This window comes from Octopus sinensis, linkage group LG7 (genome assembly GCF_006345805.1).
Source record: "Octopus sinensis linkage group LG7, ASM634580v1, whole genome shotgun sequence".
Lineage (NCBI taxonomy): Eukaryota > Metazoa > Mollusca > Cephalopoda > Octopoda > Octopodidae > Octopus > Octopus sinensis.
The window spans coordinates 38,447,871-38,465,370 of record NC_043003.1 but is presented as its reverse complement, the minus strand read 5'-3'; the positions used below and the strand labels follow the sequence as shown (position 1 = coordinate 38,465,370).

Genomic DNA, 17,500 nt, shown 5'->3' with positions numbered 1-17,500 from the left:
AACATGCTGTACTGCTGGACATTCGCATCGGAAGCGTCAATAAGAACATTTCAGAGTGCTTGGGTGTCAATGTGTGGACATGTACCGAGAGTCATAAAAATCAAACATCCAGTCAACATCATGGTGTTTGGAACGATCACTAGTGATGGCGACGTTATGCCTCCATTCATCTTCCAACATGGCTTCAGACTTAACATGGAGGCCTACACCAAGTGTCTGGAGGAGATAGTGCTGGAAGACCCTATATCTGGCAACGGGACTCTGCACCATGCCACAAGCAGGAGAACCCAGTCATGGCTGTCAGATAATTTCTGCAACCACATCACTCCTAACATCTGGCTACCTAACTTCCCAGACTTCAAACCCCTTGATTATTGGGTGTGTGGCGCAGTTGAGCAAGAGACCAACAACCCCTTGTAGCACCAAAGATAAACTGAAGGTAAGGATTATGGCAGCATTCAGCAACTTAAACAAAGTGACCTTCCAGAAGAGGTGCAGGAGATCCTGAAATCGCCTGCAAGCCGTGGTTGAAGCCAATGGCGATTTTATTGAATAAATTTAATCTTTAGTGTTTTAAGATATTTCTATTTTCATTTTCTTTAATTTTATTTAATTTAGACAACAGTTTATTCTCGGCACCCTGCGTAATAAGCTTGAAAATGAAGAGATTTAGTGGATATAAATTATTTTATTAATTATTTTACATTGCCTACAATTGTTTCACTTCACACCCAATTTAAATTACAAAACATTTATATATATAAAACAAAGGATGGTTTGTGTGTGTGTGTGTGTGTTGTGTGTGGTGTGTGTGTGTGTTGTGTGTGTGGTGATACGTTTTCAACCGATTTTCATCAAATGTTACACACATTACTTATGTGCCAAGAATGGTCAGGCACTATAACATTTTGCCCAGAACTCCAGCGTAAAGCGAGAAACAGGAAAAGAGTATTTCCCATTGGTTTTTCTCTAAAACCTGCAATTTTCAACCGATTCTCTCCCTTTGACTTCTTCAGTTTCCATCCGATTCTCTCCCCTTTTCCTCTCTGATTATTTATCTCTTCTCTTTCTTCTTCTCACTCTGCCCCTCTGTAATAGTTCCTCTCTTTAAGTCAATATGTATTTCTTTCACTCTCTATCTTTATTTCTTTCTTTCTCTCTCTCTCTGTCTTTCCATCTCTCTCTCTTTAACTGACACACAATAACGTCTGTCTACACATTGAGTTCCATGTATTTCTATTAGTCGTGCGTAAGAATCTTTTGTTACGGTTTTCGTACGTTCTCACTGAAAATTAACTTAGTTATTTTTCTCTTTCGTTCACCCAGTTCTGTTTAAATTCAGTTTCGCCACATCTGCTTGAAAATTGACTTCACAGTATTTCTATTTTGTCGCGCGTAAATATTTCTCTTTACGCTCATTTTTCGACTTTTGACTTCCGCAGTTTTCAACCGATTCTCTCACTCTTTTCTCTCTCTCTCTCTCTCTCTCTCTCTCTCTCTCTCTCTCCTCTCTCTCTTCTCCCTCTCTCTCTCTCTCTCTCTCTCTCTCTGTATTTCAGTTTTTCCGTGCGTAAATATCTTTGTCTTCATGCTATTTGTATGTTTTCCCTAAAACATTACTTATTTTGAAGTTTTTGCACTCCGTCTATTTAAATACACTACCTTTCTCCCTCAATCGAAAATCTTTGTGATACAGCCGATAAGCCTTCATTACTAACCAATGAGAACACAGCCACGTCACTGAGTTTTTATACGTTAGAAAAAGATATCCTAAAGTGGCTCAAGTTTTTTCACTCAAGCAATTTTCTTCTACAGCTTTATATACTGAAATGGGGTTTGTTATTTCTATCTAGAAATTGACTTCCTTGTGTGATATTATATTTTTTCACTTTTATTCTTTCCCTTTTAATTCTAATGTGAAAAGACTATAATATTGTTTCACTTTTATTCTTTCACATTCGTGTGTATGTTTACGCGTTTGATACGTACGAGACAGTAAAGGACATTTTATACCACAACGAGGACGACGTCATATATGAGTTTGCATGTGTGTGGGTGTATGAGTGTGTATGTCTCTCTGACTGTGTGTGTGTGTTTCCGCGTTAGGTATATCAGCAAACATACACGCACACATCTACACATACATATACACATGTGACGACTGACATGCGTGACTGTATGTATGTATGTATGTGATTTCTTTCAGCGCTGTCAAGTTCAGATATTTTTCATGGCAGCGTTTGGCTACTTTAACAGCAGAATCAACTAGTCGATCAGAGTTTTTGACACCAGCCAAATTCGAGTAAAGCAAACGAACTGCTTTGGTGAGATATCCCTGTTTCGAGGTATCCGGGACATAGCGTTTCCCTTTAGCAGCCCAATGAGTTTTCCCTTTCATTCGTTCTAATTCAGAATCATACTCGTCTTTGCATTTGTTCACCACGAGAGCAAGTGCTTGCTTTTCTTCTATGGAATAATTTCCATACGTCGCACCACGAAATACTCTTTTCTCTGCCATAATGTTATGAAAAAAGTTCAAACAGAAGCTTGTCCTGTTAGGAAACAGTTCATCATTGAATTTCATAATTTGCATGGAATTTGGATTGGTAGAGAAATCGTAGAGAAATTGAAAATGAAGATTTGTTGACTACAGTGTGGAGTAGCAGTAAACTCACACGTATGTTACAGACTTGCGCAGTTGTCCAACCTCAAGCTGTTATAAACACTGGCTGCTTGTAAAACTTATTTTCTGACAGCAATTTCCTTGTTTTCTATGTGTTCTGAAGCAGGTGTGTTGTGTCTCAAATTGATTGATCGTCTTAGGGTTGAAGCTTATCAATGCCCTAAAATGTTGAACGCTCTCTCGCTTGAACGTTAGCTACATATACTGTAGATAAATATTTTTCTTCTATGCGTTATGAAAACAATTAGAACACTCCAGAAATTCTTCCTATTCCTGTCATCTGCATTTTTTCATAGTTTGCTGATTCATAGTTTGTGTCAGTCAAAATAATGAATTCCCCAGAGTTTGTTGCTTTGTTTTAGTAACGGTATCCTGTTTAATCGACTTACCCCTCCCCTTTAAATTGCTGGCATTGTGCCTAAGCATCGGGCAGCGTGCCGTGCAGCAATAGAGTTATGTCCCATTACGTTCTGAGTTCAATCCCGCTAAGGACTGGAATAAAAGCGAGGTGCGGTGGGGGGTGGACATTAAAACTTAATAAGCGGGGGAGGATGGAATAAAAGCGGGTGGGGGATTTGAAAAATTAATAAGCATGGAGTGGGAATAAAAGCAGGGGATGGGTGGAAAAAATCTGAAAAATTAACAAGGGCGGTAGACGATTATTCAAGACCCCAGAGAGTGCGTCACACAACGCCAGTTCCCGTGTGACTTCTGTTGTATGGGCGCCTTCCTTTCACAGTTATTTGTCTTAATTTATTACAATTTTTATTACTTTTCGTTATTTATCATATATTTTCGATACATATTTAGCCTGTGTCCAGAAATCTGGAAAAACCAAGAAGTCTGGGCCATCTCCGGTCCCAAGGTTGTCGGAAAAGAGGTTCGGTACCTGTACTTATTTATATATATGTAAGATCTATGTATGTATGTATGTATGTATGTATGTATGTATGTATGTATGTATGATCTATATGTATGTAGGATAAAAACACATTTACACACACACACACACACACACACACACACACACACACACACACGCATGTACGTACCTTATACATACTTATACATATATACATACAGGTAGTGATTCAGTGCATAAAAAAATAAATACATCAAAATATAGCGGCACCACAGTTTATTGTCCCTGAAGTTGAAATCCTCAATCCTCAAGCAATCTTGGATGACTCGTGAAATATCATTCAATTGGCAGAATCACAAGCCAACATTCTTCAATGGTTGGCACGGCGTCGATTAATTATGAACAGCTACACCTGTGAAAATTGTAATTCACCCTGTGGGTGGTCTTATTACACAAGGTGACATTACTGACGGAAAAGTGTGCTACTGCAAGCTTTGTAAAAGGAGAAAATCAATTCGCCATTCTTAGACAAAAGCCATATTTTCCTGTACAATATCGTTTATTGTTGGTCATGCGATAAGTCTCAAAATGATATTATGCATGACTCTTCCGTGCCATTTCCATCGATTTCCAAAGTAAAGTATTGGACAACACATTTTGCTGTATTTAGTTATGTCCCTTTACTTCTTTTTTTACACGCATGAACTGAACACTTAACACATAATAAATAATACATACTGGAAGCACTCCGTCGGTTACGACGACGAGGGTTCCGGTTGATCCGAATCAACGGAACAGCCTGCTCGTGAAATTAACGAGTATGTGGCTGAGCACTCCACTGACACGTGTACCCTTAACGTAGTTCTCGGGGATATTCAGCGTGACACAGAGAGTGACAAGGCCGGCCCTTTGAAATACAGGTACAACAGAAACAGGAAGTAAGAGTGAGAGAAAGTTGTGGTGAAAGAGTACAGCAGGGATCACCACCATCCCCTGCCGGAGCCTCGTGGAGCTTTAGGTGTTTTCGCTCAATAAACCCTCACAACGCCCGGTCTGGAAATCGAAACCGCAATCCTATGACCGCGAGTCCGCTGCCCTAACCACTGGGCCATTGCGCCTCCACAAATAATACATAACACATAATAATACATACATACATACATACATACATACATACATACATACATGCATGCATGCATACATACATACATACATACATACATGTGTGTGTGTGTGTGTGTGTGTGTGTGTGTGTGTGTGTGCGTGCGTGTGTATATATGTATGTTTATGTGTGTGTGTGTGAAATGATTGACCGTTGGTCAGATTTAATTAATTTGGTAATTCAATGATACTCATTAAGATTCTTGCCTTTAATAATTAAAATTTCAAAGAAGCAAATAGCCTAAATGAAATATATATTTGCACACACACACACACACACCACACACACACACACACACACGCATACACACATACACACAACACACTCACTACACTACAGTACACACGCATGCATACGTGCACACACGCACACTGCCACACATACATGCAGATAGAACGGTAGCTAGTTAGATAGATAGATAGATAGATAGATAGATAGATAGATAGATAGATAGATAGATAGATAGATAGATAGATAGATAGACAGATATGTAGTAGCACCATCCTCTACTTGTAACCTAAACTAGCAGCCCTTTCCCACATACCTCACTGTCTTGGAAGAATTGTTAGGATCCCTGACAAGTACGTTGCGGTATTTTTCCGGCTCTTTCCCTTGTGCGTTCAAATCTCACCGACGTCAATTTTGCCTTTCATCCCTCCTGGGACGATAAAACAAAATACCAGTCAAAAACTGGGATCAGTTAATCAACCTAATCCTTTCTATCGACGTTAACCTCTAATCTTGTGCATATATTACAAACAATTATTTCAAAATAGTAGTAGTCGTAGTGTCGAAATGGGAGAGAGAGAAAAACTATGAATACGCACATATATATATAATATATATATATATATATATATATATATATATATATATATATATATATATATATATATATATATATACATATATATATATACATAGGCGCAGGCGTGGGTGTTGTAAGAAGTTTGCTTTCCAGCTACATAGTTCCGAGTTCAGTCCCATTGCGTGACCCTTGGGCAAGTGTCTTCTACTATAGCCTGGGGTTGCCCAAAGCCTTGTGAGTGGATTTGGTAGACAGAAGCTGAAAAGAAGCCGGTCGCATATATATATATATATATATATATATATATATTATATATATATAATATATATATATATGTATGTGTGTGTGTATGTATGTGTGTGTGTGCGTGTGTGTGTATCGTCTGTAAAAAATATAGATCCGAAAGAAGAAACATACTCTAACATGTAGAGCAGTATATAAAAGCGGCCTTCCCCATTTTTAATACATACATACACACACACACACACACACATATATATATATATATATATAGATATATATATATATATATAATATATATATATATATGCACACATTTGTGCTCGCGTGTGTGCTCATCCCCATTCTACCGCCTGACAACCTGTGTTGGTGTGTTTACGTCCCCGTAACCAGCGGTTCAGCAAAAGCGGTCGAGAGAATAAGAACCACGCTTACAAAAAAAAAAAAAGAAAAAAAAAGTGAAAAAGCTCTGGTGGGGTTGATTCATTCTACTAAAAAATTCTTCCAAGGCGGTGCTGCAGCATGGCCGCAGTCTCACGACTGAAACAAGTAAAGATAAAAGAAAGTAAAGATATAGGCGCAGGAGTGGCATAGGCGCAGGAGTGGCATAGGCGCAGGAGTGGCATAGGCGCAGGAGTGGCATAGGCGCAGGAGTGGCATAGGCGCAGGAGTGGCTGTGTGGTAAGTAGCTTGCTAACCAACTACATGGTTCCGGGTTCAGTCCCACTGCGTGGCATCTTGGGCAAGTGTCTTCTACTATAGCCTCGGGCCGACCAATGCCTTGTGAGTGGATTTGGTAGACGGAAACTGAAAGAAGCCTGTCGTATATATGTATATATATATATATATATATATATATATATATATATATATGTATGTGTGTGTTGTGTGTCTGTGTTTGTCCCCCTAGCATTGCTTGAGAACCGATGCTGGTGTGCTTACGTCCCCGTCACTTAGCGGTTCGGCAAAAGAGACCGATAGAATAAGTACTGGGCTTACAAAGAATAAGTCCCGGGATCGATTTGCTCGGCTAAAGGTGGTGCTCCAGCATGGCCACAGTCAAATGACTGAAACAAGTAAAGATAAAAAGAAAGTAATGATATACTTACTTTGGCGTAAGGCCAGTCTATGTTCAAAGGAACCAGTGGCGTTTTGAGGATCACGCCCTCCATCGATTTCTGGGCATTGAACATCTCAGCCACTGTCGGCTGCAGGTCAGTGTTTGACAACTCCATTCTCATTACTAAACGGACGCAGAACACGAACCAAGAATTTATAATGGTTATTGCTGTTCACACCCACCTTCTCTCTCTCTCTCTCTCTCTCTCTCTCTCTCTCTCCTTCCAATGTCTCTCTGTCTGTCTGTCTATCCGTTCTCTCCCCTCCCGCTCTCTCTCTCTCTCACACACATACTCGCTCTTACCCTGTCACTCTTGCCTCACTCTCCCTCATTCTCTTTATCATACATTATCCAGTCTCTTGTATGTATGTATGTATGTATGTATGTATGTATGTATGTATGTATGTATGTATGTATGTATTTATGTATGTATGTATGTATATATGTATGTATGTATGTATGTATTTATGTATGTATGTATGTATGTATGTATGTATGTGTGTATGTATGTATGTATGTGTCTATGTATGTATGTATGTATGTATGTATGTATGTATGTATGTATGTTTGTTTGTATGTATGTATGTTTGTATGTATGTATGTATGTATGTATGTATGTATGTATGTATGTATGTGTGTATGTGTCTATGTATGTATGTATGTGTCTATGTATGTATGTATGTATGTATGTGTGTATGTGTCTATGTATGTATGTATGTATGTATGTATGTATGTATGTATTTATGTATGTGTGTGTATGAATGTATACAGAGAAAAAGAGACAGACTGACAAACGGATAGGGAGAGAGAGAGAGAGAGAAAGAAAGGTGAGGTGAGAAAGAGAAAGGGGAAAGGGAGAGAGAGATCCTTTTATAATATCACTGGTTTCAACTTTTGGTCAGTAACCTATGCTGAGACCCTCTCTCTTCATTTATTCATGTGTGTGTTGTGTGTATTCATATATTAGTATGTGTATGCATACACACGCGCACACACACACACACATACACACACACACAAATACACATATATACTTACATACATACATACATACATACATACATACGTACGTACGTACGTACATATGTATGTATGTATGTATGTATGTTTGTATGTATGTATTTGTGCATTTCTGTAATCACACACACACACGCACACACACACACGCACGCGCACACACACACACACACACACACCACACACACACATACACACACACACACACACAAATGAGATGGTAAGGGAATAAACGATTATCTTATGAACTACATAAGATAATCGCTTATTACTTTGTCATTTCTTTTTATTATTACTGCTCTGTACTCAGCCGAAGCTTCGTTCCGGAGCATAAGTACCGTGTTTTAACGTGTATAAGGAACCCGTCCCCCCTTTTTTTTGTCAAAAATTAGGTTTAAAAATATGGAAGTTTCTTATACATGGATAGTATTATAATCCCTTACAAAACCTTTTTTTCCAAATTTTAACCCCGCCCAAATTAGGGGTTCCTTATACACGTTAAAATATGGTATGTTGAATTCTACACCAGGTTATTTATTAACGGGTCATTAAGAATGAAATGTCCGATTTTGAACTAAAAGTTTATTTTATTTTATCTCAACAAAAAGCAATGCAGTTAATCAAAGTATGCACCTAAATTATCAATACAATTTTGCCATTTTATTGGTAGCTTATTTATGCTGGCAGAGAAGAATTCTGGGAAGCAAGAGGTGATGAAATCACTAAAGGCTGTTTTTGCATCTTCTTCAGATTTGAAGTTTTTTTCTTTGCAAAAAGTTATCTAATGCCTGGAAAACATGATAGTCATTTGGGGTAAGATCTGGTGAATATGGGGGATGACACAGTACTTCCAAGTTCAGTTTTTGTAACTTCAGTAGCGTTCTTCATGCAACATGTTGCCGAGCATTGTCTCGCAAGAGAATTGGCCTGTCTCTTTTGACCAATCTTGGTTGTTTAATTACAAGTTCACTCATCATTTCATACAATTGGTTGATATATGCATCCGCTGTAATTGACTTACCAGGTCTCATGAAGCTGTAGTGGATTACACCAGCGCTGGACCACTATACAGACACCATTAGCTTTTTTTGGTGAATAGTCTTTTGGGGATTGTGTTTTAGCACTTCGTCCCTATCCAGCCACCACGCAGAACGCTTGCTATTGTTGAAAAGAATCCATTTTTCATCACACGTAACAATACGATGCAAAAATGATTCGTTTTTATGCCGTGACAGCAAAGAACAGCAAGTTTTAAGATGACGTGTCATTTAATACTCTTTCAGTTCGTGTGGTACCCACTTGTCCAGCTTCTTTACCCTACTGATTTGTTTCAGATGGTCCAATACAGTTGGAATCGAAACATCAAACCTTGCTGCTAACTCACGCGTAGTTTGAGATGTATCCGCTTCCACTGCAGTTTCCAGCTCATCATTATCCACCTTGGTCTCAGTTCTACCATGGGGCTGATTTTCAAGAGTAAGGTCACCAAGCGGAAATTCTCAGACAATCGACGTACAGTGCGATCATTCGCCACATCACCAAACATCTCATTGATGTTTCAGGCTATCTGTGATGCATTAGTTCCACGACAGAACTCATATTCATAATTAACACGTATTTGTTATCTATCCATGGGTTCACAAAAATTGGTGTGCATCAGAAAACTCATAATAGAATCGGACACCATGAATTGCATTCGCCGTTGTTCGTCACAGTGATCTATTTGTTGACACATGAATTTTTATTGTGTATGGCTACTTATTTTCTGACGGCTCGATGGCATTTTTTTTCCCGCTATCTGCCCAGTTGGGCCAATATAATGTTCTCGGTAACTTCTATATATTAATATAATTCCTCTATTTACAGGTGTATAACTAGCTTAAAAGCCGCAATCCTTGCGGACTTTTAAGCTAGCTCCTGCGGCCCAAAACTATAGAGAGCTAAATAACATGACTATGATACGTCTATAATGACTATATACCTCGGTGAGGCTTTGGTTAAGAACGGATGAGAATTAATTCTCTAATGCAATCATTATCATTCTATTTGTTCTAGTCCCAAGTGGAAATCCAACTCTTGGCCAATTTGTCCCAAATACTTCTAAATTAGATCCCAATGCTGGATGTTCAAGAACCAAATGAAGGGCAGATTTTCAATCCTGATTCCAAAAAGGCATAATATATCTATGTAGAGCAATGTTGACTGAGATACAGCGGTCCTGGAAAGACTGAATTTCACGTCATTAATTTAGCAGTTTTGAGTAGTACAAAAAGTAATTTTTAATATAGATACATATTTGGAGTGAATTCAGAAACCTTCTAACCACTATCTGCATGTTCCACAATTCAATCATTTATATTTTCTGACTGGCACATCCACAATTTTTTGTATATAGTTTTGTGTTTGTCACTCCTTTTTAAAGATTTTTTACTTGTCTTCTATTTTTATTGATCAGATGTTTTTCTAAGATTTTTTTTTCACATTTTCCCCCGAAATTTCTAAATGTCAATTTGTTTCTCCCTTTTAATCGCATTACAAATTAAATTCAAAGGGTATGTTCTTTTATTATATACTTCTTTCATTTTATTAAGTTGATTAGTTTGAGGCTATTATTCCTTTATTCTTTTATTCTTTTACTTCTTTCAGTCATTTGATTGCGGTCATGCTGGAGCACCGCCTTTAGTCGAGCAAATCGATCCCAGGGCTTATTCTTTGTAAGCCCAGTACTTATTCTATCGGTTTCTTTTGTCGAACCGCTAAGTTACGGGGACGTAAACACACCAGCTTCGGTTGTCAAGCGATGTTGGGGGGACAAACACACACACACAAATATATATATATCATATATGTGTGTGTGTGTGGTGAATCTTGCAGGCATGAAGTGGATTCGATCTACTGTAGCCAAATTTAAATTAACACTTCAACAGAACTTTTCTCACGGTGAAACAATAGTTTTTCTGTGACAGCAGTTTTACTTTTGCCAGATTGCCTTACCAAGGTCGAAATAATGTCTTCACCACTTGACCCTTCTAACCTCTTCTATTTCACCAAACGCTAGAATTAAGATAACAACTAAATCTACTGTTCTCAACGATATGTCCATCCTTCTGGATAGTTCTAAAAGCAAGGACCCTGAAGCAAAAATCAGTGGTCACTTGGTGATGACCCAACTAGTTTAGTGACAACTCTTGAGTTGAGAGAGAGCTAACATCAGTTAGTGAACCGACCACTAGAATCATGGAAGCAGGCAGACAAACGGTCAGAGGGAAAAAGAAAGACAACGTTCCACACTCTCTCACTCACTAGCTCTAATTCTGTTCTTTTACAACATCATTCTATCTCTCCGTAATTACTATTAAACAATGATGAGAACACAAACACAAACTATGAAAGGAAAAATCTACATCTATCTTTACTTCGCATGCTTTAGGATTTTATTCACCTGCCCGTCGAGGTAAAGTATATTCGATGTAACGGTAAATAAATATTTCCTTAAAACTTCATGCATTGTCCATCTTTCACATCTTACAACATGTCGTTATAATTAAATTTCAACCGATACAAAAATAATCTTCATCGTTACATATATATATATATATATATATATACATATATATATATATATTATATATATATATATAATATATATATATATATATATATATATAATATATATATATATATATACGCGACGGGCTTCTTTCAGCTTCCGTCTACCAGATCCACCCACAAGGCTTTGGTCAACCGGAGGCAATAGTAGAAGACACTTGCACAAGGTGCCACGCAGTGGGAGTGAACCAAGAACCATGTAGTAAGCAAGCAAGCTACTTGCCACACACCCACTCGTGCAAAATCGTTTCGCCAAGTTCATATAACTCGAATATTTTAGGGTGGGATGATATAAATTGGTGTTATCTTTAATCGGTAGAATCAAAGTCTCTATCAGTTTCTACATTCTTTAGTTGAAGTTTTTATCAGTTTCTAATTACTTTTACATCGTGTATATCCAGGAAATATTGTTTGTCAATACTGAACTGTATAGTAAACTGGATGTGAAGGTTTATGATACGAGGGGAAGTCAAAAATTATCCGCACTTTCGTCATAACATATCTTTATTGTTGTCTCGCTGCCTTTTGCGCATGCGTTCTTATAGTTGTTGTTAACGTGATCCCGTGATTGAAGTTTGAGCCTGATCGCGTCACTTTTTTTACTGGTTTTACAAATTTCTGTCAAAAATTTGTATCCAACATAAACCACAAAACGCTATACAGAATAAACATTGGTTACAAACTTTGGAACAAGGCCAGTAACTTCAGGGTGGGGTGGGGTAAGTCGATTACATCGATCCCACTGTTCAACTGGTAATTTATTTTATAGACTCCGAAGGGGATGAAAGGCAAAGTCGGCCGCATGAATTTGAACTCAGAAGATAAAGACAGAGGGAGATGTAGAATCTTTGACGTCGCTCTCTTAGGGTTATTTGTCCGCTTTGATCTCATTCTGGCACCCAACTCTCAACTTGACTCCTAGTAGCTGTTTACATTCTCCGACGACCATACCCCGATAAACCGTTTCGACAGGTGAACTAAATCAGGTGAGTGTAACCAACGGGTATGTAACTCTAGGTAAGTTAGGGACTTATCTACCTATGCATGTGAAAACTGGGTCCGGCGAACTCTAAAGAAGAAACCATCATGATTCAATGGAGAGGAAGGCGACTGCAGCAATGCATTGTGGAGTGCAAAGGAGAGGAAAGTATCCGTCTCCATCCCCAATCGTCTTGACCTGGTCTGACCACTGGATTGAAGAGGATCACGAATGAGAGAGTGAGGTTGTCGGTACGCAACTCTTTTTCGTTTTAAACAAAATCTCCGCGCTAGTTAATCTGTCAGCCGACATCCATGATGACCAGAAGGTTCTCGACCTCACGACGGAGAACATGATGTCCAATAAAAAGACTATATAGTCACTGCTGGAATACTTTTGAACATAGGGAGGGTGTCTGCTGGGTCGGGGTTGACTTAGATCTAAACTACAATAATAACATCCTTTATAACCAAAGAAGAATTTCAAGCTTGGAACAAGAACGTCTCTCGGTCCTGAACACAGCTTTGTTCCCTATATTTTAGACTTCAAGGAACACATATAAGAATTTCAAAAGATGAGTGAGAAGAATAAAAAGCAGTAGAGATGTTGGCCATATTCTGCATGTCTTTAAGGAGCCTGGTATTTAAAGGACGAAGGATCAGAAAGAAATCTAACCGAACTCACGTTTATACTTTTATTTTATTTACTTTTTACTTTCTACTTACAACGTTGCCATTGACAATAAAATTCCAGTCCAATCAAGAAAACACACACACACAGACACACACACATACACACACACACACACACACACACACACACACACACACACACACACACACACACACACACACACACACGCACACATATCTAATTTATGGAGTCAATAATCTGAAGGCGTGTGTTTGTGTACGTACGCTTGTATGTATGCATATATGCATTAGTGTGTGTGTGTATGTGTGTGTATGGCTCTCTGTCTGTCTGTCTGTCTCTATATCTGTCTGTATGTCTGGCTGTCTCTTTCTCTCTCCATTGATGTTTGATAGAATTCACCTCTAATGACAGTTTTATTCCTAATATCCTCGACTTTATAACGATGTTTTTCAATGTTTGTGTGTGTGCATGAGTGTGCGCACATATATGTATATATGTACGTGTGTGTGTGTATGTGTGTGTGGAGGTATTGCCCATTATGTTATATTGCAACTTGTAAAGTGTCAACTTAATGACAAAATAGTGTATTACAGCATTGTAAAAATTTCAACTAAATATGAAACGTTGCATTACGACATTGTAAAAGTTGTCCTAATTAATAAGCGAATCATCCTCGACAAATCTTCAGCGTAATCGCTCGACCTGATTTATACAGCTAGTAAATAAATAAACAAACCTCCTTCAGTAAACTGCTGACCATCTTTAGAATTGAGAATCACGTGATTTAGGTTCTTAATATTGATACTTATTGTGTATGGTTCAATAAATCGATAGGTAGGTCGAGTGATTGGGAGGAAGTACAGAAATACGAGGGCGCGTGAAAAGTTTTGGGTAAAAGAAAATACAGAAGGATCAGTTAATTATGTTTTTATTCAACATATTGTAGCGATCCTTCAGTTTTCCTAAGCCCTGTAAAAGAATTCGGAAGTTTGGGCCTCCAATCAGGCTTTTTGCAATACCCTTAAAACCATGAACACCAAAGTTACTCGTGACCTTCATTTGCGCACACACATGGTCGTCCGTCAAGGTGACGAAGACCATCTAATCATCCTGGATGAAGGATGACTGATGACTTACGCGGTGACTTTGTTTAAAGTGAAGAAGGGTTGCGCACCATCAACCTCACCCTCTCGCCCGTGACCGTTTTCAAGCCAGGTCAAGACGACTGAAGATGAAGGCGGGTGCAGTGGATGATCAAGAAGTATTACTTGACTCATCTTGCTATCTGCACTCCATAATGCGTACACATATTTTCTCTCTCTCCGTTGTTTTTATCCTCTTAATCTTTTCTGTCGAAGTGCGTAGGCTGGAAACGTAAAATATTTTTCCATTCTTCCCGAGCGTTAAACTAATACTTCTGCTTGTTGTTCCTACACCTGTCTTCGTCTTTTGTCTTCTGTAAATTTGGGTTGAGGAATAATTCATAATTTTTTTTTCAAATTTATTTTAAACAAAAAGCTTCAAAAAATTAATCAATTGTATACTCTCCGTTATTGTTTACGACTTCCTCCCATCGGTCAATAAGATTTCGATGCCACAGTGATAGGAATCTCCTGACCATGACTCAAAGAATTCGTCCAACCAAGCCATCAGTTCCACGTCATTTTTGAACGATGCACCGCGCAAAGTGTTCGAAAGCGGTCGAAAGAAATGAAAATCTAACGGCGCCAAGTCCGGAGAGTATGGGAGATGAGTTCTTGAATAGCGGCTTTGGTCATATTGTCGATGTGAGAACGGATCTTGTCGTGCTGCACCCTAGCGCCGAGTTTCTGAACCTTACACATTGAGTGAAGGTGGTTCACTACTGTTTTTTTTTAATCACAATCCAACTTCTCCTCCAATTCTCTGGTTGTTTGATGTGGATTTTCTTGAAGAAGTTGATTCAATCACTCTTCATCGAACTCAAGTGATCTACCGGTGTGTGATCTGTCCTCGAGGTTGAAATTCCCATTTTTGAAGCGCGAAAACCAACGGCGAGCGGTACTTTGGGGCATAGTTTCTTCTCCATACACAGCACAAATCTCGCAAGCAGCTTCGGCGGCCTTAACACCTCGATTAAATGCAAAAAGCAAATGGTGTTGAAAATGCTCAGTTTTATCCACTTGACAATTCATTTTAATACTCTGAAAATACACAAAAATCAGTAAAATTTTTTTTAAAAATCAAAACACACTATCTTGTAGAGCAAAAAATTTTCTTTTAAATAACATATAACATTTTGCCAGTGCGTTTTGTTTCTGCGTGCATTTTTAAATTTGGAAAAAATGCTCATGAATTATTCCTCAACCCAATACACACACACACACACACACACCACACACACACACACACACACACACACACACACACACACACACACACACACACACACACATATATCTATATATACATACACACACACACACACTTGTTTCAATCATTGATCTGCAGCCATGCTGGAACACTGCCCTGAAGATCTTTTTAGTAGAGCACTTATTTTTAAAGTCTGGTAAAACAATATTTTTGACAGAGTTAGTCAGGGTGAAGGCGCGTAGCCTTGTGTTAGGATGTTGCACACAAGATCATGGTTTTGATTTCCAGAGTGTGGAGGGCGGGGAGTGCGTTGTGTTCTTGAGCAAAACATTCAGTTTCACGTTGCTCCGGTCCACTTGACTGTAAATAAGTAACCTTGCAACAGACTGACGTCCCATTCAGGTCACATATGTTCCATGGAAATCGGATATATTTTAAATATTATATACGTGGTCTGATCAATAAGTATCCGGACTGTTGCCATAGTAACGAAGCTAACGTGCGCAGAGTGAAACCGCTTGCAACAATTTGACCTTAAACTCTGCTGTGCATCCTCACTAAGATTTAATGTTCTAGCTCACTTCCGCTGTTTACAGCAGTGCTTGGAAGGAAGGTGTGTAGTGTGTGACTGTCACATTGACTAAGACAGAGAAAGTTGAGTAGAGAATCTGCATCAAATTTTGCCAAAAACTCGACAATACCTGCTCAGAGGTTTCGCAAAGTTTTCAAAAAGTTTTCATCGTTCTCAGCACAATCAAGGAGATCTTGTGCTACTGAAACTCGAAAGTCTTTTTGGTCAGCTGAAAGCAATTTTGGCACAAAGTTGGCAGACAGGCGTCTCATACCCAAATCTTCAGTGATAATAGATATAATATAATATAACATAATATGATATAATATAATATGATATAATATAATAATATAATATAACGTATATATTCATACTCATAAATATATGCATATACATATCTATCTATCTACCTACCTATCTACCTACCTATCTATCTATCTATCTATCTATCTATCTATCTATCTATCTATCTATCTATCTATCTATCTATCTATCTATCTATCTACCTACATACCTATGTACATATGTATATAAGTATGTGTGCGTGCATGTGTGTGAATGTGTGTGTGTGTGTGTGTGTGTGTGTGTGTGTGTTGAGAGAGAGCATCACTTTCTTGATATTTCTCTAAGGATGTGAAACCCAGAAGTTTGAATTAAATGTTTGACGACATTTGTTATGCGTGGTGAGGCGTCTTTTCACTTCAACTCAAAACAGCACAACACCAAGCACACCTCAGGAAATAGTTAGCTTTAATTCACAGCTGACAAAGTAGAGAAAAAGATACAACCAAAAATCTCAGCATCAAAACTTAATAGTTCCGTCTTTAAACTGTTGTAGTTTGTCAGCTCGTTCCTGTTTGACAAGTTTAACACCTTACCTTAGTTGGCATGTCAAACACATAAAAATTTAGCAAAAAGAAAAACGTTCAGCATTTCTATTGAATTAAAAATTAGGTTAGTAACAATGTAACCGGCAAGGGATTTTCCCCAAATATGATTTCATTGTATTGATTGAATTATGTTAAGCGGACATCCGTCATTCTGTGAATGAGCCCCAATGAGCCGAGTGCGTTATGAACTTGTCGTTGCAAAAGGGAGATTTTGCTCTCCTGTGACGTACACTACAGCGACCAACGTATTTTGCGTTCGAAACCTGCCTGGATGTATTAAGAATGAATATGCAAATAATCATTTCATTATAATCAATTTTTCAAGAATAAAGGATCTTTCAGGGATTCCTTTTCTAACCAAGAAACTTTTTCGATGAAAGATATCTGCAGGCCTACTTGACTGAAGCTTGTCAATCCGCTTAGGATGGAAGGTCAATTCTCCTTGAATGGGTGTGAAAGCATTCGGAGAGACAAACTTTTCGTTTTTTATTTTTGTTGTTCTATGAATCTGTCAGAGATCAGACTCCACGAGACATCAATAAGAGAGCTTCTA

General features: G+C 38.3%; 1 protein-coding gene across 1 annotated transcript in view; it reads right to left on the bottom strand.

Moving 5' to 3' along the window:
* LOC115214389 (L-threonine ammonia-lyase-like) overlaps positions 1 to 7,035 on the bottom strand; it is a 20,156-nt gene extending 13,121 nt beyond the window's left edge. Inside the window, exon 1 of the mRNA XM_036504715.1 lies at positions 6,865 to 7,035. Coding sequence (XP_036360608.1) covers positions 6,865 to 6,996 — 132 coding nt within the window. The 5' untranslated portion in view covers positions 6,997 to 7,035. The remainder of the gene's footprint in view (positions 1 to 6,864) is intronic.
* Positions 7,036 to 17,500: the final 10,465 nt, after the last annotated feature.